We start from the raw sequence: 20,811 nt of genomic DNA, 5'->3' as shown, positions 1-20,811 counted from the left end.
AGTTATCAGGGACCTGGGGACCCAGGTTGATAGTAGTCTGTCATTCGACACCCATGTAGCTAAAGTAGTTAGGAAGACCTTCTACATTGCCCACCTTATCATGAAGGGATTCTCATCTAGATCAAGGGAGGTCATAGTCTCCCTATACTCATCACTCATCAGACCAATGATTGAGTACAATGCCCCATTCGAATGTATCTGACCCGACACTTGCAGCAGCTGGAAAGGCCACAAAGTTCCTCACCAAAAGGATAAAGGGTCTCAAACATCTGTCCTATGCTGCCCGACTGAAAGAACTCCAGCTCTATTCAGTCGCTTACGCTTTTCAGAGGTGACCTTTGCCTAACATACAAGGCCATGTCAAACCCAGATTTGATGAATATGCTTCACCTCAAAAATCTAGATCCCAGAGCCACAAGGGCGGAGACTTAAACCTCACGGCTATTAATAGGACGTGCTGGAGGGATAGATTCATCACCCAAAGACTCCCTATGCTGTGGAATAAAATCCCGGTATATGTGAGGCAGAGCACCTCGCTGGCCTTGTTCAAGAGAAATCTTGACCAATGGATGGGAGATCGCAGATATATCCCAGGGATTACCTCAGTGTCACTGCTCAACAGAGGCACAGCAAAATAATGGGTATAGTTCCCCATACTAAAGGGGTGGCGTAAGCCACAAAACTATGGGCTAGGCTTGTAAATGCCCTCGGGCAGATAGCCTAGTATGAACCTATGAACCTATGAACCTGAGTAGGCCTGAAAACCCCTTCGGAAGCCGGTACCTGCACAGCGGCTCCGGACCCATCAGAAGGAGCATTGTCCTAAGGTCCTGCAACAGAAATATTTAAAGGCCTGGTTGGCTCCTCATGAGAGTCCATTTCGGCCGTCGGTTCTGAAATGGCCAACGACAGGGGCTGCAAAAGCGCCTCACTGATGACGGCCGAACCTGAAGCTGGCTCCGCTTGTGCACTATCATCAGATTTGGACCTCGGAGGCCTGTCTTTATCCTTGCGACGTTTGTGAACTCCGGTAGGCGGAACTGTATCCGGCGGCATTTTGTAGTTAAAGCGCCTACCGAAGTAATGAAAAGCAAAATCGTACCTTCGCTTAATTGTACGTTGATTGAATCTAGCACAAAACCGACAACTAGCTACGTCGTGGTCAGGGACTAAGCAAGGAATACAGTAAGAATGAAAATCCTTATGAGGTATTTGCTTCCCACATGAAATACAATTATTAACTTTTTCTGACATCGGAGTGGAGCAAGAAAAAAGTTTCCCCAACGGGGCACTTAGCTTTGAGTGGAGAAGAAAATCTTCGGACTGAAGTATATCAGGAAAAATCGTCAGGAGTCAGCCGACCGGCACTTGCGAACTGCTATCACCGCACGGCAAGAAAGACTGGAGAAGATGGCGTCGGCTGTCAGCTTTGTACTCCTGGCGCTCTGACGTCAGGGAGCATGGTTGAACAGTCGACGCCGGACCCAGACTTTGGGATTCTGGCCGACCGAGGGCTGCCTGCTGGCAGGGGAGAACCCCACAGTCATGACTGCAACAGTGAAACACGATGAACATCCACAGAACCAAACAGCAGTCTCAAGGAGAGAATTGGTGTCCAAACCCTTGAAAAAAGGCACCAGTGTAGACAACCACTCTAGTAGAATGTGCCTTTACATTTGCCATGAAATGAATAGCAAAAGGAAATAGACATATCCAAGATGAGATGGTTTGTTTGGAAATGGCCAAACCCAAAGTCCTGAGATGAAAAAGAAACAAAAAGCTGCTCAGACTTGTGAATTGATTTTGTTTTATCCAAATACTGGAGCTGACAATGCAGATTCAAGGTGTGAAGAACCTTCCCACTGGCAGACTGTGGAGAAGTAAAAAAGAAAGGACGGAAGGTGAATAGAGTAAGGAACAACTCATTAACCACATTGGGCATAAAAGAGGGATTAGTTTGAAGAGACACATTATCTCTGAAAAACTAAAAAAGGAGGAATAGCCACGAGAGCCTGAAGTTTAGACATTCTCTTGGCTGAAGTAAGATCTAACAGAACAGTTTTCCAAGTACAATATTACAAAGAAGCTGAACTAGCAGGTTCAAAAGGTGCCTGAATCAAATTTTCAAGTACAAAATTGAGGTCCAAAGAAGGCAAGATAGGGTTTCCTGGAGACTTGATATGAAGGATGCCTTTATGAAATTGTTTGACCTCAAATTGAGTGGCCAAAGGAGAAATCAATGACAGACTAGCAAAAATTGCTGAAAGGTGAACTTTAACTGAAGAAAATGCTAACCCCAGCATGCAACAAATCATGCAAATAAAGTACAGTTGTGCAAAATCTTACCATAACAGTAGATGTCCTTCTCTTCACTGCTGCAGTCTTCTTTACATAGGGAATCTCATGCCAAAGCTAGCCCAACTATAGCAGATCCTGATGGTGAGAGGCACTAGACAGAAAATCTTTTCCATTTGGACATGTATGATTTTCTGGTAGTGGCCTTCCTGGCCTCCTGCAGAACCCAAAGAACATCCTCAGAAAAGAGGTGCCTAAAAGGAATCAAAACACCATCACCCACAGTGTTTTTAGAAGTGTGAACAGGTAAGGATGGATAACACATCCCTTGATTTGTATGAGAAGATCTACCCAGTGGAGGTAACTTATAGTGATTGCCACTGGCCAAGTTGTAAAGAAGGGGAAACCAATATTGTCTATGCAAAAAGGAAGTTGCCAGCAAGATTTTGGGGGAGTCCTGCCTGATTTTGTGAATAAATCATAACAAGAGAGGAAGGGGGGCATACAGAAACATGGCCTTCCAAGGAAAAGACAGGGCATCCAATTTCCAAGCCAGAGGACCTGGCACTCGAACAGAATAGGGGAAGTTGTCTGTACGGGGGGGGCAAAAAGATCTACCTGAGGAATACCTCACTGATGGACTGTGTCCAGAAACTCATTTCTGTGAAGCATCCAACTGTAACCCTGTGTTCTGGACTTGCTCAATGAGTCTTGTCACTAGATTGTACTGTGAAGAAATGTAAACCACCAAAGACTCACCTGATACTTGATAGCTACACCCCATGCCTGAAGAACTAATCTGCAAAGGAGATAGGACCTTGCAGCCTCCTATTTGTTGATGTACCACATCACAGTGGTATTGTCTGTGAAGACTGAGGGGGTTGGGTTGGGAAAAGGGAATGAAAAGCTTTGCCATAAGTACAGCTCTCATCTCTTTTACATTGATATGATCTGACCTCTGATGAGGACGCCAGAGACCTTGGATCTTTACAGGGCGACAAAAAGCACCCTCACCCCAAGCTGGAGTTTTCCATGAACAGTTCGGGTCTATATTAAGTGATCGAAGGATTAGGTGATCGAACACCTAAACATCGACCACGTAATATCAAACTGCAAAACAGCGAACGCTGCCAGGAAATGTTACTGTCGGCCACAAAAAAAAATAACTTTACAGCCAAACTAAGTGCGGGCCTTCACCCTCCCACACTCCCTGACATGGGGGGCTGTGCCCCCACACCCCCCTAACTAAATATACCAACTCCGAAATCGCTCTACAGTGGAGAAAATGGCAAAATCCAGCGAACGGCTAAGGGAAATATTTCCCTGCATTAAACTGGCCATTCGCTGTTTTTTGCTTTTGATATTACGTGATCGATGTTTAGGTGTTCGATCACCTAATCATTCGATCACGTAATATAGACCTAAAGAGTTCCAGGGAAGGAATTGGAATCTGAAAGGGAAGCCCGCAGTAAGAGAGAGTTGTTGACTTCATCACTGAAGCTCAAGTTTGAAACAAGTAAAGGAACAAGGGATTTCAGACAGGGTGACAATGTTGAAGCCACACAGATTTGAGGTATGACTACAGAGTCCTCATATGGAGCCTAGGGAGAGGAATCATAGGAATAGTAGATCCAATAAACCCCACAACCTTAAGAAATTCCTGGGCCTTAAGAAAAAACAAAAGGAGACACTGGAAAAAGGTTGTCACAGGAAAACCTTTGGAGTGGGAAGAGAAGCCATCATGGGAAGAGCTTGAAGTCTGCACCTCAGGAAATATGATCCTCCTGAGGGGGCATCACAACCAATTTCTTGATATTTATGGTGAACCCCAGACCTTTAAAATGACAAGAAGTAAAGCTGAGATCTTGCAAAAGACTGCTGGAGAAGAAGCTTGAATGAGCAGGTTGTCCAGATAGGAGAAAATTGGCATCCTTTGAAGTCTGCAAAAGGCAATGACAGGACTGAGGCATCTGGTGAATGCCTAGGGGGCAGTAGAAAGACCAAAGGGCAAAGCAGAGAACTGAAAATAACAGAAAGAAATAGAGAAACATAAAAATTTCCTGAATAGAATGTGATTGGAGATGTGAAGGTATGCATCCTTGAGGTCCAGAGAAACAAAGATCTGTGGAAGGAGAAGAGGAAACAATGTCATCTGTACAGAAGGAAACTTGAGAAAGGTGTTGAGCACAGAAAGATCCAGAATTGTTTTTTCAGGTACCCTCGTTCCAAGAAACCAAAAACATTCTGGAGTAAAACCCCTTTTCCACTTGGAAAGTACAGTTGTGTACACTTACCATAAATGTAGATGTTAGAGTGTATTCACTGTTGCAGTCATTCAGTTTGGGTAATCTGCTGGCAGGTTGCCCTCAGTCGGCCTGAATTCCAAAGTCTTGGGTCCTGCGTCGGTTGCTGTCTCCTCTTCCATGATGACAGGTCGCCAGGGGTATAAAACAAGCAGCCAATGCTATTTTCTTTAGTTTTCCTTGCCCCAGATGTCAGGTGCCCACAAAAAGGTGGCAAAAATATATATACATAAACTATATGTACATGCATCAATACAAATTTTACCTTCATCTACAAGCAAATACACCACATAGGTTGTAGAAGATAGAAAAGGAAAGATAAACTCCAGAATGAAAGGGGGATGGCGGGCGGGTAACCTGGACTGCAACAGTGAATACACTCGAACATCTACATTTATGGTATGTGTAGACAACTACACTATGTTATTCGTGTTTCACTGTTGGTCATTACATTTGGGTAGAATCCCAAAGCTATGGATGGGAGGCTGGAGCTAAACAGCATTAGGTGCAGCTATAAGGCCTTGCAGAACTGCAGTGGCAAAGCCTGCCCTGGACTTAGAGTAGAGAGATAAATGATAATGCTTTGTAAAGGTGTGAACAGAACTCCAAGTAGCAGCCTCTATAATGTCTTTGGTTGGTACTCCTCTAAGAAAGGCTGCTGAAGTAGCTGCAGCTCTGGTGGAATGAGACCCAATGCCCTTGGGCACAGGTTTGCCATGGTGTAAGTAGCAGAAACGAATGCAGTGGCTTATCCACTTTGAAATAGTCTGCTTTGAAATAGCCTTTCCTTCTGATCCTGCAGCATATGTCACTAGTAATTGCTCAGTTTTTCTTAGAGCTTTACTCCTGCTCAAGTAGAATCTTACCTGTCTGTGTACGTCCAAGGAATGCAGAATTCTCTCCTCCTTGTTCTGCGGATTTGGATAAAAGGTTGGCAGATGAATAGTTTGGTTAAGAGCCACACTGGAAACCACCTTAGGTATAAATGAAGGATTTGTCCTCAGAGAAACCCTGTCTGGGTAAAATATGATAAAAGGCTCCACAGCCATGAGGGCCTGTAGCTCTGAGACTCTTCTTGCTGAAGTAATTGCTAGTAGCAGAGTTGTTTTCCATGATAAGAACTTTATATCAGCAGTAGCAGCTGGTTCAAATGGAGGCAGAGTGAGCTTTTCCAACACATAATTGAGGTCCCATGCAGGTACTGGTGATCTTCTAGGAGGCCTTAAATTTTTGGCCCCTCTAAGATACTGCTTTAGTAAAGAATGAGAAAAGATTGGTGGCTCTGTTTTGCAATGAGCCGAAATGGCAGAGGCATGGAATTTAATTGATGAGAAAGAATGGCTTTTGTCAAGCAACTCAGTCAAGTATTGTAAAATCTGAGGAATATTTGGTTCTGCTGTATCAGTTCCTTGTGCTCGATTCCAAGCACAAAATCTCTTCCATTTATCAGCATAAGATTTTCTAGTACTAGGCCTTCTGGTTTCCAAAATTACATCCGTCATAGCTTTACTGAGAGGTGTTGTTTGTATAACTACATGATCAGCCATGCTGCCAGGTTCAGTATCTGGAGTTGATTGTGCAGGATCGGATTGTTTTGCTGGGACAGTAGCTGAGGTCTTTGAGCTAAGGTCCAAGCTGGGTATTGAGACAAGTCCCTTAGGATTGGGTACCAGTATTGGCAGGGCCAGTCCGGGGCAATTAGTATCACCTTTGGTTTCTCTTGTCTGACTTTTAGTAGGACCCTGGGAAGAAGAGGCAGAGGAGGAAAGGTGTAAACTGATAGGTATTTCCAACTGAAGGATGGGGCCTCCACTTTCCATGCTTGTTTGTGATAAGCCTTGTGCAGAATCTTTTCAACTGATAATTTTGAGGGGAGGCAAATAGATCTATGCCTGGGCTCCCCCATTTCTTTGTTATCATGTTGAAGACTTGTGGATCTAGTTTCCACTCCTGAAGGTCCATAAGGTTTCTGCTTAAATCTTCTGCCAGAGTATTTTGTTTTCCTGGCAGGAACTGAGCTTGAAGATGTATTTGGTAAGTCAAAGCTGTGTCCCACAGTGCCATGGCTAATCTGCAAAGCGGGTATGAGTGTGTGCCCCCCCTGCTTGTTTATATACTACATAACCGTGGTGTTGTCTGTCTTTATCCGTAGTTGTCCTGGATGAAGTAAGTCCTTGAAGGCTGTCAGGGCATTTTGAACAGCTAGCAGCTCTTTTTGGTTGATATGTAGATGCATTTGTTTTGGGGTCCATATGCCCTGAATGCATCTTCCCGCCATGTGGGCCCCCCAGGCATAATTTGAGTCTGTTAAGGTTTGGCTGGCAGGGGGTAGAGTGAAGGCCCATCCCATGTTTTGGTGACATGCCTTTGCTCACCATAGAAACTCCTGTTGTAGGCAGGGAATGACAGGAATCATGGTTTCCAGACTGTGACAATGTTGACTCCATAAACATTTTGGGTACCATTGAAGTTTCCTCATATGCAGTCTTGCATATAGAATCAGTAGGATGCAGGATGCCATGAAGCCCAAAGCCTGCAGAGTTTGTCTTGCAGATAACTGGATTTTTTTTGCCATCAGTTTGAAGTAAGTAGTCAGTTGCCTTTGTTTGTCTGGCATGAGGTAAGCCATCTGGGCAGTTGTATTCAAGCTTGCACCCAGGAATGTTATCTTTTGAGAGGGTACCAGTTGTGATTTCTTTTCGTTTATTATGTACCCTAGGCATGTTAGAAACCTTTTCACAAATGCCAGGTGTTGAAGAATGTCCTTGGACAGTCGTCCAAGTAAGGATATATTTGTATACTTCTTTGTCTGCAAAAGGCAATTACTGGTGCCAGGCACTTTGTAAAGACCCAGGGCGCAGTAGATAAGCCAAAGGGCAGTGCAGATAATTGGTAATGCATTTTTCCAGCCTTGAATCTGAGGTATCTTATGCACGATTGCCTTATTGGGACATGCAGGTATGCCTCTTTTAGGTCTAATGTCACCAGCCAAGCATTCCTGCCCAGCATGGACAGAAGCTGCTGCAAAGTCAGCATTTTGAATTTTGGAATGTCCAGGTATGTGTTCAAAATCGATAAATCCAGTATTGGCCACCAGGCCTTGTCCTTTCTGGGTACCAAGAACAGTCTTGAGTAAAAACCTTGTCCTTTTTCCTGTTCTGGTACTGGCTGAATGGCCCCCATATCCACGAGGGACGTGACCTGTTTCTGAGCCCCTGCCCATTGATTTTGTGGCAGATCCGGCCAACCGTTTGCCATTGGCAGAGTATGGAAATGGAATCTGTATCCCCTGTGATACTGTGTTTAGCACCCACTCGTCCTGGGTTATTAACTGCCAATTTTGAACAAAAAGTGCTAATTTTCCCCCTAAGGGTGCTGCCAAAAGGTAAGTGCTTGGTGAAGGCAGAGGGAAGTCATTGGGACTGTTTTCTGTAGGTTTGTGCTTTATCTCCTCCAGATTTGGAGGTAGAAGCACCCCATTGCTTTGACCTGTATGAATCTTGTGCCTGGTATCTGGATCCCTTAGGGTGTCTGGATTTGCCCCTTTGAGCTCTGTCTGACACAGGAAAGGACCATTTTTTGTAGGCCAGTGTCTACTGAATCTTGGTGGCTGCACTTGTAAGAAGTCTTTTACAGTTTGCATAGACTTAGCTTTATCTTCCATTTTCTTTAAAACCTCTTCTGCCTTAATACCAAACAGAGTATCATGCTGTAAAGGTGCATCCAGTAATTTAGCTTTAACATGATCAGGCAAATATTGCTCTTTTAAACCAGGCATGCCTCCTAATCACAGATCCAGTAACTGCGGCCCTGCAGGAGGCTTCTAAGGAATCAAAACCACATTGCAAAGTATGCTTTCCAGCCTGTTCTGCTGCATGCAATAATTCCTGCATTTCTTTATATTCTGCACATTCAGAAATCAACATCATTTTCTGTTTCAGCAATCCCATAACATGTTGTTGATACTTGAGCATATGAAACTGGCAGTTTAAGGCTCTAATTACCAAGGCTGCAGATGTATAAACCTTCATAGGTTCATAGGTTCATAGGGTGGTACTAGGCTAACTGCCCTTGCGAGCCATTTCAAGCCTAGCCAATTATCCCTTGTGAGACTCAAACCCTGCACCTTGTGTTTCTAAGGCAAACACCTTAATCATTAGGCCACCCTCCCAACCCATCTATCCAGTGCCCTTGAATCTCTGTCAGAGGGGGTAGGATTTTTTGCTGTTGTGGCCTTAACTCCCTTTGGACCCTGTGAAATAGTTTCAGGATCAGCAGCAGGGTTTCTAAATAGAAATTTGTGTGAGTCAGGGACCCTGTAATATCTGTCAGGCTTGCTGGGAGCTGGAGGTAAGGAGTCAGGGGACAAGCTTGACTCCGAAAACACATCATCCACAATGTCTAAAACAGGGGGTATGGCTAAAGGCCTGTGCTGAGGGAGAAGGAAATCCCTGAGCCACTTTTTTGATTCTGAGAAATCTTGACTCTCCCAATGAAAATGCTCCCTCAAAGTATGCAAGGTTTCTCAAAATGAATAATCCTCAGGAGGTGATGCAGATGGTATAGACTCCTCTGCATCAGAATCCTCATAGGGAGGTATAGATAATTCCTGATCAGAAGAGGAATCAGAAGAAAAAGAAACCTGATCTGAAGATTCATAATCAGTGCCTTGCCTAGGCCTCTTATCAGGACGGGGATGGGAACCCCTGATCAAGGTAATAAGGTCTTCAGCCATTTTGTTTATCTGCTTTTTAGGCATAGCAGCCTGTGCACGTGGCTCATGCGTCAGTCTTTTAGTTTTATAAGTTGTTTTCGTCTTTGGTTTTGCAGCTGTCGTCGGTTTGATATAAAAATATTGAGGCCTGAATACACTCTCAGAAGCTTGTGCCTGCTCAGTGGCTCCGGACCCATCCGAGGGAGATACATCTGTGGAGCCAATACTTTGAGTATCTCGCGGCATGCCGGACTCCACATTCGTCTCGGTAGGGGCCTGCGACTCGAAAGTAGCGAGTATCAGTGGCTGCAAAAGCGCCTGACTACCGGAGAACCGGCAACTGGCTTAGGAGAAACTTCATCATCGGTTTTAGACCTCGACTGCCTGTCTCTGTCCTTTTCGTTGCGTTTTTTATGTACTCCGGTAGTTGGATTGCTATACGACATTTCTGGGTAGTTAAATGTTTCCAAAATACTTTGAGGCAAAAGTATACCGACGCTTAATAGTGCGTTGGTTAAATCTAGCACAAAACAGACAGGCACGTTGTGATCAGGGCCTAGGCAAGGAATACAGTATAAATGGAAATCCTTATGAGGTATTTGTTTCCCACAAGTAATACAATTATTAACTTTTTCTGACATCGGTATGGAGCAAGAAAAAAGTTTCCCCAATGGGGTACTTAACTTTAGTGAAGACTTCGGTTCTGAAACTCAAACTCGAATATTTCAGGAGTCGGCCGACCGGCACTTGCAAAATGCTTCTGCTTCAGGCACCACGCGGCAAGAAAGACTGAAGAAAATGGTGTCAGCTGCTTGTTTAATACCCCTGATGACCTGACGTTATGGAAGAGGAGACACAGCATCCGACGCAGGACCCAAGACGTTGAAATTCAGACCGACTGAGGGCAACCTGCCAGCAGATTACCCAAATGTAATGACTGCAACAGTGAAACACGAAGAACATCAGGCTGAATACAACCCTGATCTAAAAGGGACTGCAAAACCTCTGGGAAATGAGGAAGCTGTTCCAGAGGAGGACGTGGAATGCCTGAAAGGGGGGGGGGGGATTTCCAAACCATGAAATACCCCTGACGAATAACAGGCAGCACCCAGGAATCCAGGGTGATTTAATACCAATTTGGAAGAGACAGAGAAAGGTAGAGAGACAAGGGGGACCTAGCCGAGGGGAAGAGGAGGCCAAATGTCAAATGGAGACAGGCTTGTCCTAAAAAGATGGCTTCTGGGACAAAGGATTCTAAGCAAATTTAGCAGGGGGAATGCACCTTTTTTGCCCTTGGGTGGTGGGCAAGTCTGCCTGCAGACAAAGACAGAGAATGGTAATTCTCTGGAATTTGGGGATAGGTTAGACAAAAATACATTTGAGTTCCTGTAAGGTCGTACCCTTATTCTGGAGGGACTTAAACAGGTCAGCAGCAACTGTCCCAAAAAGATTTTTATTATCCAGAGGGGCATCCAAAAGCTTGGCTTTAACATCAGGTAAAGCCTGCAGATGTAGCAAAGAATAACACTTCATCACAGAAAGTACAGTTGTGTACACTTACCATAAATGTAGATGTTCGAGTGTCTTCACTGCTGCAGTCATGACTGTAGGGTTCTCCCCTGCCGGCAGGCAGTCCTCGGTCGGCCAGAATCCCAAAGTCTGGGTCTGGCAACGGCTGCTCAGCCATGCTCCCTGACGTCAGAGCACCAGGAGTACAAAGCTGGCAGCCGACGCCATGTTCTCCAGTTTTTCTTGCCCCAGATGTCAGGTGTTCCAAAATGAGTAAGATCCTATACCCTTTGCAAATACACCTCAGAAGAAGGGTGAAGAAAGGAACCACACAAAGGAAAAAATAAGAGGGGACAGGAGGGAGGATAACCCAGACTGCAACAGTGAAGACACTCGAACATCTACATTTATGGTAAGTGTACACAACTGTACTATGTTCATCGTGTTTCACTGTTGCAGTCATGACTCTAGGGCTGAATTCCAAAGCAGAATAAAAGGGAGGTGGTCATAAAGTAGAGGGGGTGGCTAAAAGGCCCTGCAAGACTGCAAAAGCAAAGCCTGCCCTAGACTTAGAGTAGAGAGGTAGATTGTAGTGTTTGGAAAAAGTATGCACTGAACTCCAAGTTGCAGCTTCCAAAATGTCTTTGGTAGGAACTCCCCTGAGAAAGGCAGATGAAGTGGCAGCAGCTCTGGTAGAGTGAGCCCTTATACTCCCTGGGATTTGCTTTCCATGGTGTGAATAGCAAAATCTGATTCCATGAGCAATCCATTTAGAAATGGTCTGTTTTGAAATGGCTTTACCTTGGGAACTTGAAACATAAGAAACAAACAATTGCTCTGATTTCCTAATGTCCTTGGTTCTGTCCAGGTAAAAACGTAGTTGTCTGTGTACATCCAAGGAATGCAAGATCCTTTCCCCTTTATTTTGAGGACTGGGGAAAAAAGTTGGCAAGTGAATAGTTTGATTTAAAGCCACTTTGGAAACCACCTTAGGCATGAAGGTAGGATTAGTCCTTAAAGACACCCTGTCTTGATGAAAAATAATATAAGGTTCCACAGCCATAAGAGCTTGCAACTCTGAGACTCTCCTGGCAGAGGTCAGAGCTAATAGGATGGCTGTCTTCCAAGATAAAAACTTGATGTCAGATGTGGCAGCAGGCTCAAAAGGAGGTAAGGTGAGCTTTTCCAAAACATAGTTGAGATCCCAAGCAGGAATGGGTGGAGATCTAGGGGGCCTTAAGTTCTTAGCTCCTCTGAGAAACTGTCTCATGAGCTGGTGGGAAAAGATTGGAGGGTCTGTATTAAAATGAGCAGAAATAGCAGAGGCATGTATTTTTATGTAAGAGAAGGAGAGACCCTTATGTAAGAGTTCTGTCAGGTAAAGTAAAATCAGAGGAATGTTAGGAATAAGAGGATCTTCGGACTGAAGTAAGTTTATAAAATATCGGCTCAAAGAATCCTCTTCCTTAGAACCGTAGTCTAGAGGAGAAGAAATATGAGAAGGAGTAAGCTAAGGATTCCTCCCCAGAGTCTAAGTCCTCATCTGAGGAATCAAATTCCCTAGGCTTCTTAACAGGTGTGGAAGACGAGGGAGAAGCAGGGACAGACACCCCTTGAGGTGGCTTCAAGGCCATTAAAGCACTGGACAGACCTGGAGTAAATTCATGCCATTCAATGTTGAGGATCTGTAACAACAGGTGTAAAGTGTTTAGTTTTTTTTTTTGCTTTTTCTTGAGCAGAACATCCACCCAAAGGACTCTTGGTGGTTCAGACCCTTGGTGGGATTCGATAATCATAGTAGCAATCTCTTCCCTCACTAAAATCTGAAGAATCGCCCTCAGTCCCTCAGAAATAATCAGCTGAGGTTCCAACTCAATGTCCAGAACAGATATTGGAAATGCTTGAGTATGTGCGAGAATTTAGATCTATGATGGTTTCTGACAGGGTTGCAGCAAAGGAATCCAAGGCAAGCACCTTCTCCTAGGCCTTCACTAGATTCTAGACAGACATCCTGGGGAGGTGGGACAGCAGCTGGATCAGACCTAGTCTTTTTGGCCTTCTTGGTAGACTGCTGACCCTCGGGATGGGAGGATTCCACCAGAGCAACCTCAGCCAACAGCTTAAGTAATTGGTTCTCAAGGTATATGGATAAGGGAGACAAGCAACTACAAAAGGTCTTAGGGAGGACAAATGTTTGGTGGCTGGAGCACTGAACATGGTTGTGGAAAGTGCTTGAGCAAAAAAGACACTGATCATGACAGTCATTATGGGGAATCTGCTTCCCACACTGACATTTTCCCTTCTTGGATGATATGAACACAAATACACTACAATAACGAAAAAAGGTAGAGAAGAAACTCAAATGGGGGACTTATCTGAAGAGTCTTGGCAACCAGCACAGCAGAATGTCATTCAGACCTATGTTCAACAATGACATTCAGACTGGCATGAAAGAAGTTCCGAGTGTTTGTGTCTATAAGTTAACTTTATACCCTATGCCTTATGTGGCAGCATGTATGTGACGTACAGTGCCTACAAAATTTAAAGGCTTTGGTACACTGACAGGACATTGGGCTATCCTTGGCAGGAGATCCGTTATATAAATAATGCAACAGTGATATGGGAAGGACATTAGCTGATTCATTTTGGAAATGGTTTCAGAAAAAGAGAAGCCTCCAAAGGAACTGTCAGAAACCACATTTTCCTCAGAGTCAGAATTAGAAACCTGAGAAGAAAAACAGAAGTTGTCCATTTACTGTCATTTTATGGTTCAAACCTTGACCTCCCCCCAATCAGAAAATTAAAACTCCCTTTATCTTTTACTGGCAACAGCAGAACTGGAAAGGTCAAGAGTCTGAATGAAACCCTGAGCTAAGCCCAATAAATCATTCCTGTCCAAAGTAACTGAAACAGGAGAAGATATATGTTTTAACTTTGACTCTTTTTTTGTCAGGAATTCTGAAGAAACAGACTGGTTTTGAAGGCAAAACCTACCTAAGGATAGTCATCCTAGTCTGGCTAGGCAAAAAGGTATTCCTTGCTCCTCCTCCTAAGACAGACAACACTGATTCTCCCATGCCCACCAAGAGCACTCCAACAGCTGCAGAAGATGTGCTAAGCCCTGTTCCATGGTGGCTGCAATGATTACACCAGCTAGAGCTAATGAAAAAGATGAATGGTCTGAAAAAACAGAAATGGCCACAGCCGGGTCACCCATATGTACCCGAGGTACTTTAGTTGCCTGCTGTGTTAGCAAAGGCTGCTTTTTTTCTTTTCTTTTCTTTTTGTGGTTGGAAGAAACAACTGGGAGGATGTTACATGGTAAAGCAGAAAAAGATGGCCGATTCCCAGGAAGCCTGGCAGCAGTAGTCAGTAAAACAGCCAAGTAGTAAATAAGTCATGTTTTTCACTAAAAACACAATGAAAATAACTTTTAACACTTACACCAAGCCCTAAAAGTAAAATACTACAACCTTTACCAAAGAAAAAGTACTTTTAAATTAGTTATAACGACTTTTCCCCACAAAAGTAAAAGTAAAAGAAATACACCGGGCTTAAAAGTTCCTAAAAGTTATGTGACAGTCTATAAACACCTTTTCCCTAACTTAAAATAATTAATTTCACACAAAAAGTTAATTATCTGTCAAAGTTAAAAAGTGGAAGTATTTTTCCCCAAACAGAACTCATCTGCCTAGCAATGGAAAGATTCTGATAAAGATAAAAAAACACATGGGGTATTGTTCACCCTTCCACATATCCTTCAGTTATTTTAGTGCTCACAAAATGTACCTTTTCAATCGATTCTGGAGATACTGAAACTGTACTGGTCTCAGGATCCGCTAGTGCCAAAAGATCTGGATTATCAAGAAGTACCTAAATCAGAATCACACAATGCAAAACATGGAAAAAGCAATGTTATTATGCTGTTGAATTAAGTAAGAATTTTGTTAAATTGTAGTTCATTCATGCCTTTTATTAATACTGCTTATTAATTTCTGTGCATTGTCTACTGATTTTTTGCACAGTAGCTATTTGAAACCAGAAAATGCTCTCGGATATTATGCAGTTTCAAATACACATATGTACAAGACATCCTACCAGCAATGCTCATCAAAATGAGTGCCTTTCCTGGTCACTCCTTTACAAATACAATTGCAGCAGTTATAAAAATAATCTTAACACCACTGGAGTATAATGGACATTTACTTATTCCACACATATAAACCACAGTCAGAATATTACATTTCCAAGCATGTGTTCAGTACTTTTAAAACATTTGGTTAAGTGGTACTTTTTAATGCTTCAAGACATTTTATACATGAATAATTAAAGGATGGCATCTAGGAAAGTCACATGTATAGCTACAGTTAAATTGATATTCATAACAACTGGGTTAACATAAGACCATACGAGTTCCTTATTTAACTGTGAGTATTTTGAGGACTGAAAAATAAATGAGAGTAGTGCTCTCAGCTAATCAAAGGCCCTCCACAGATACTGAGCTACTATGCTGAAGGTGCATGGCTCAAACTGTAGTTAAAACTTGACAATTGTCTTTCCTTTATAACATAATTTACAAGTGGTTATCTACAATCCCATTTGTATGTGTGTGCATGTTTGGATCAAAAGATAATGTTAATGCTTCCTAGGTTTAAAGGCATACAACATTATTAAAAAGAAGCTATGTACTCACCATAATGTTCCATCTGTGTTGTCCATTTTTATTCTTCAACTAATGGGTTTATATCTGATCCCTCAGATCTGACTTGGCCGTTGCTAACGCTCGTGGCAACCAAGAACTTGAACTTCTCCCATACCCAAAATGCACCAACCCCAATTATATCATATCTTCTTTGCTTACAGCAGAAAGAAAAATTAGTATATAGACTTGGAGATGGCTATATCAGGTGTTCAGTAAAAAGGACACAAGTGTCCTATAATCACTCATTCTTTCTAGGAGTTTCACAGACAGGGGTTGGTGGGAGGGGAGTTAAGGAAAAATGAAAATGGACAACACAGATGGAATGTTACGGTGAGTACATAACTTCTTTATCTGATGTGGTCAATTTTCATTCTATCCTCAACTAATGGAACAGAGTCCCCAGCTACCTATAATCCCAGGTGGACTCAAGAAAGGAGATTCCTAAGCACCACTGAACAAAATGATGCTTCACCTCTGGAGACCAGATCCAGTTTGTAATGAGTAACAAAAGGTATGGGGAGAAGCCCAAGTTGCTGCTGCACATATATCATCCATGGACATTCTGGCCTGTAGCCATGGATCTAGTAGAATGAGTTCTGGTACAGAAATGCCCAATTTGTTATACATAAATGAAATGCAATTGGTTAGGCATCTAGATAATGTAACTTTGACAACTGGTTTTCCCAATTTTAGTTCTGCAAATGAAACAAATTGGTAATTTTTTTTCTGAATTCTTTTCTTCTATGTTAATAAAAGCATAATTGTCTATGGACATCCAATACATGCAACATGTATTCACCTTTGTTAGCAAATTTAGGAAAGAATACTAGTAAATTAATAGACTGACTAATGTTAGATTCTGACACCACTTTAGGCAGAAAGAAAGGGTTAGTTTTCAATGTGACTCTATCCTTGTGGAAAATCAAGTATGGTGATTCGGAGGACAAGGCTTGAATTTCAGAAATTCTTCTGGCAGAAGTTATAGCAATCAGAAAAATAGTTTTCCAAGAAAGGTATTTAAGGTCACACTTAGCTGCTGGTTCAAAGGGGGCCTGACTAAGAGACTGCAGTACCAAATTTAGATACCATGGAGGAATGGGATCTAAAAGACAGTATTAAAAGAACACCTTTTTAAGAAGGCTTTGCTTAGTTTATGAGAGGCTACAAAATATCCATGAAAACCAGTTTGAAAGTCTGATGCTGCTGCTAACTGAACTTTAACAGTAGATGCACTAGCTCCTTGTTGAAAAAAGATGTGTAAAAAATTCCAGGATGCTACGTACAGGAACTGAATAAGGTTCAATATGATTATTTTGGGCTCAATGAACAAACCTCTTCCATTTGCTGGAGTACAGTTTCTTTGCAGAAGATTTACGGGAAGATAAAAGCATTTGACAGGCAGGTGAAGACAGCATAGGCTGTCTGGCTATTAATGGAACTGGAGAAGCCAGGCAGTCAGCCTGAGGTTTTTTAAGTCTGGATGAATCATGCCTGTCAGATGAGACAGATGGTCTGGAGTCAGATCCAGAATCCAAGGTTTGTGTACCAATTGAGGCCAAAGGAAGGGAAACCAAATCTGTTGAGGCCAGTATGGTGTAATGAGAACAACCTTGCTCTTCCACATGGCAGCTTTCCTGTAGGAACTTCTGAATAAGTGGATCTGGTTCCTCCTTGTTTGTTCATGTACCAAACTACTGACATGTCTGTTTGAATTGCAATTGTCTCTAAAGGGAAAACATCCTGAAAAGAATGCAACACTAAAAGCACCGCTGTCATCTCTAGGACATGGATATGCAGGTTGGCTTCTTTGGGGGACCAAGTGCCTTGGACAGCTTTTCTCAGAAAATGCTTCCCCCCACTCCAGCTGGGAAGCATCAATGGCCACTATACTTTGGGCTGAGGAGGAATGAACAGATGGCCTTGTAGAACCTGGTCTGATTGAATCCACACCACTTGAGATCTCTCTTGCATATCTGAGTTATTCGTATCTGATAGGACATGAGCTGGTAAAGTACTGACCACTGTGTGGCTAACATCCACTGAAGGATTCTCAAGTAGAAGCTGGCTAAAGGTACTAATGTTACTGGCGCTGTCACTGAACCAAGAGCTTGCAGGGCAAGTCGAACTGAAATTTTAGTACTGCAGATTATCCCTTCTGACCTGTGATCTGATGATCTGAACTCTTAAGGGTGGGAGACAAGCTATGGATGATTTTGTGTTGAGTACAGCTCCTATAAACTCTAGACTTTGAGTTGGTTGTAGCCGAGGATTTTCGCAGCTTATGATAATCACCAGGACAGAACAAGTCTGGAGAACCTGAACTCTTGCCCTTGCTAGTTGATGCCTGGTCAGAGTGTAATGAGCCAGTCGTCTAAATATGGAAACAGCTGGAATCCCTGCAGTCTCAAGTGAGCTGCTACTACTGCCATACATTTGGTGAACACCCTAGGGACTGTGGTGAGACCAAAGGACAGAACAATGAACTGATAATGACTGGCTCCTAGCCAGAAGTATAATTACCTTCAGGATCATCTGTTCATTTTTATGTGATAGTACGCAGTCTGAAGGTGTGTTGAGCACATCCAGTCATCCTTGCCCAGAAAAGGGAGAATGGAGAGAACCGTGATCATCAGGAACTTGGTTCGTTGAATGGATTTGTTCAGATTGCAGAGATCCAGAACTGGTCTCCAGTCCCCAGTTTTCTTTGGCACTAAAAAGAATCTTGAGTAAGTTCTGGATTCTAACTGGTCTGGCAGGACTTTTTGGATGACTTTTTTTTTTCTAGCTGCTTTTGCACTTGAATAGCTACTTGTTCCCTCTGATTGGATGGAACACCGTGGAATTTCCTTGATTTGAGGAAAAGAGAATTATATAACCTCTGAAAATAATCCTCTGCACCCAATTATCATCTGTATTTCTAGCCAGGCTCTATGGTGCAGGGATAAGCGACACCCGATTGGCCTCCAGAGGTGGTCAATTGGGCCTCCTTTCAGGAGCGCTAATAGGGTTTGTCAAAGAAAGATTCCCTGGAACCCTGGTTTTGCTACCACCTCTGCCACTGGGGTGGCATTGACCATTAGAGTTCCCTCCTCTGCCTCTGGGAGAAACCTCCAGTTTTCATCCACCCCGCTGATGCCTCAAAAAGGTTCTCAAAGGGGTAGAAAAATGTAAGCCCACGGCAGACAAGGTCTTCCAATCCTTTTCACACCTGGAAAGTGTGTTCTTTACCTTGGGGCCAATCAAAGAAGTGCTGTCAAAGGGGACATTGATGAATGAGGACTTGAAGGGCTCCACAAAATCACATAAGCACATCTAGGCATACCTCCAAATGAAAATGCTGAACCCGGTGCCCTTGCGGTTCCTTCTGCTACATGTAAAATCAACCTCATGGAAGAACTGGATATGGACTGTAGGGTAACTATCTGGTAAGTCACAGATGTCTGAACTTCTTCAGAAACAGCTCCTGAGAGAGTATTTGAGAACTCTTTAGTTAAGGCCCTCTGAAGTCTAGTAAAGTGTACCAAATAGTTCAGGGACCTTAACGCAAAGGTTGCCAAAGTGTAGATATGCTTCCTAAATCTGTCCATTGCCCGAGACTCTCTGTTGGAGGGATAGACAATGGAACTCTCCTCGGCAAATTCCTTTTCGGGGGCCGCCACTATGACCATGGCATCAATGGGCACCCCTCTCCCCCAAAACTGGTTATTTGCTGGTGGTGTCATAATCTTATCTGGCCTCTGAGGTGTGGGCTCAATGCTGTCAGGTTCTTTCCACACCCGCCAAGAAATTAATTCAATGAGCTCGTTGGCAGGCGGATCACACAGGAGGCAGACTGTCCAGTATCAAAGACCTCCAGGAATACAGACTCCTCAGATGAAGGGTTGCTGGGCATCCAGCCGCCTCTCTGCTTAAGGATTTTGAGAATGTCTCTGAATGAACATCTTCAGGAGGTGACCATGGGGACCCTTCTTCATTGAAATCCGTATCATCTATGATGGACTCCTCAGGTGAGTTTATGTGCTTCCTGTTATATGTTTTTTTCTTACAGACCTGCTCAATGGGGTGCTCTGGGGAGGTATCAGAAGAAGAAATCAAGATGCCTTGAGTGGAAACCTGGGGTCTTGGTACTGGCTGTCCCTATGGAAAGACTTGGTGAGGCTCTGTGCAGTGGGACATCAAGGTTACAAATTTAGGAACCAAAGAGGATGGATCTATCTGTTCTGCTGAGGTAGTGAAAACTCTCTTCACAACCTCAAAGACAGACTGTCCCAGACAGAGAGATGACCCCAGATCCGAAAAGGCGAGCGTCTGGACTGCAACCCTCCCCTGCACAGAGGGCAAAATCCCTGAGGTAGAAGCCAAAGCTGAGCTGTCCAATACTGCGGCTGTGAGGTGCAGAGATGGCTCTGAAAACTTTGGAGTCAACTGCAACACCTCGGATCTGACATGGAAGCTTCAGCTCAGAGAGCTCCACAGATCAGATGGGATCAGAGCACTCAGAGAATGCTTTGGATCCAAGAACCAAACAATCCTCAGATCAGTGCCAGAAGAATCTGGACATCTAGGATGCAGACACTCAAACAATAACTGGAGTCAGAGGAGGAACCAACAAAACTGCTGGGGATCTGTGTCTTTCCAAAAATGGCAATGGTATTCTTGATGGCATTGGGTCCGCTGAAGGAAAGTACCAAGTCCTTGGTAATATAATATTTGACTGTTCAGCAGCATTAGGATCTGACTCAAACTGTTGGATCTGGTAAGGTAGGATCAGATAATTTTGACTTCTTTGGATCTGAAGACTTTGGATCCAACATTTTTGATTTCTTCAGATCTGAGGTTGACGTCAGAGCCTTACAATGTCATTTCTTAAAAAGATTCAGACGCCGAAGAAGATGACAAAAGGCCTTTGAACCAAAGATTTCACCTTCCCCTTACTTTTTGGAGATTTTTACACTGATATAGCCTCTCCAGAAGTAGGTAACATGTCTTTAAGAATAAGTTTATTCTTCTGCTTTACTAGAGCCTTGAAATTAAATGCATGGTATATGGTAAACAAGTCCTGCTGACGACAAAGCTGTGTTCAACCACGAACTAAATAAAATGATCAAAAATGTAGAACACAGCACCACAGCAAATGAATAAAAAGCAAATGGCAAAGAGCGGTATAAATTCCAGACTTTTTTCGAATACAGGTGAGCGCTTTTGCGATAAAATCGTTTCTTTAGACCATACAAAAAACCAGCAGCATTTCAGATATTTAAAATACACTCAATTAAATATCTAACAAT

General features: G+C 43.2%; 1 protein-coding gene across 8 annotated transcripts in view; it reads right to left on the bottom strand.

The window, feature by feature from the left end:
* NUB1 (negative regulator of ubiquitin like proteins 1) overlaps positions 1-20,811 on the bottom strand; it is a gene marked incomplete in the record, with an annotated part of 1,333,835 nt that overhangs the window by 276,502 nt on the left and 1,036,522 nt on the right. For all 8 annotated transcript variants that reach the window (XM_044066898.1, XM_044066904.1, XM_044066897.1 and 5 more), the window contains 1 exon segment: positions 14,611-14,694. In XM_044066898.1, the coding sequence (XP_043922833.1) occupies positions 14,611-14,694 (84 nt within the window).

The sequence above is a fragment of the Protopterus annectens genome, chromosome 3.part1 (genome assembly GCF_019279795.1).
Source record: "Protopterus annectens isolate FY-2018-M chromosome 3.part1, PAN1.0, whole genome shotgun sequence".
NCBI classification, from domain to species: Eukaryota; Metazoa; Chordata; order Ceratodontiformes; family Protopteridae; genus Protopterus; species Protopterus annectens.
Note: the sequence above shows the minus strand (reverse complement) of the source record. Positions and strands in the feature narration are given on the sequence as shown.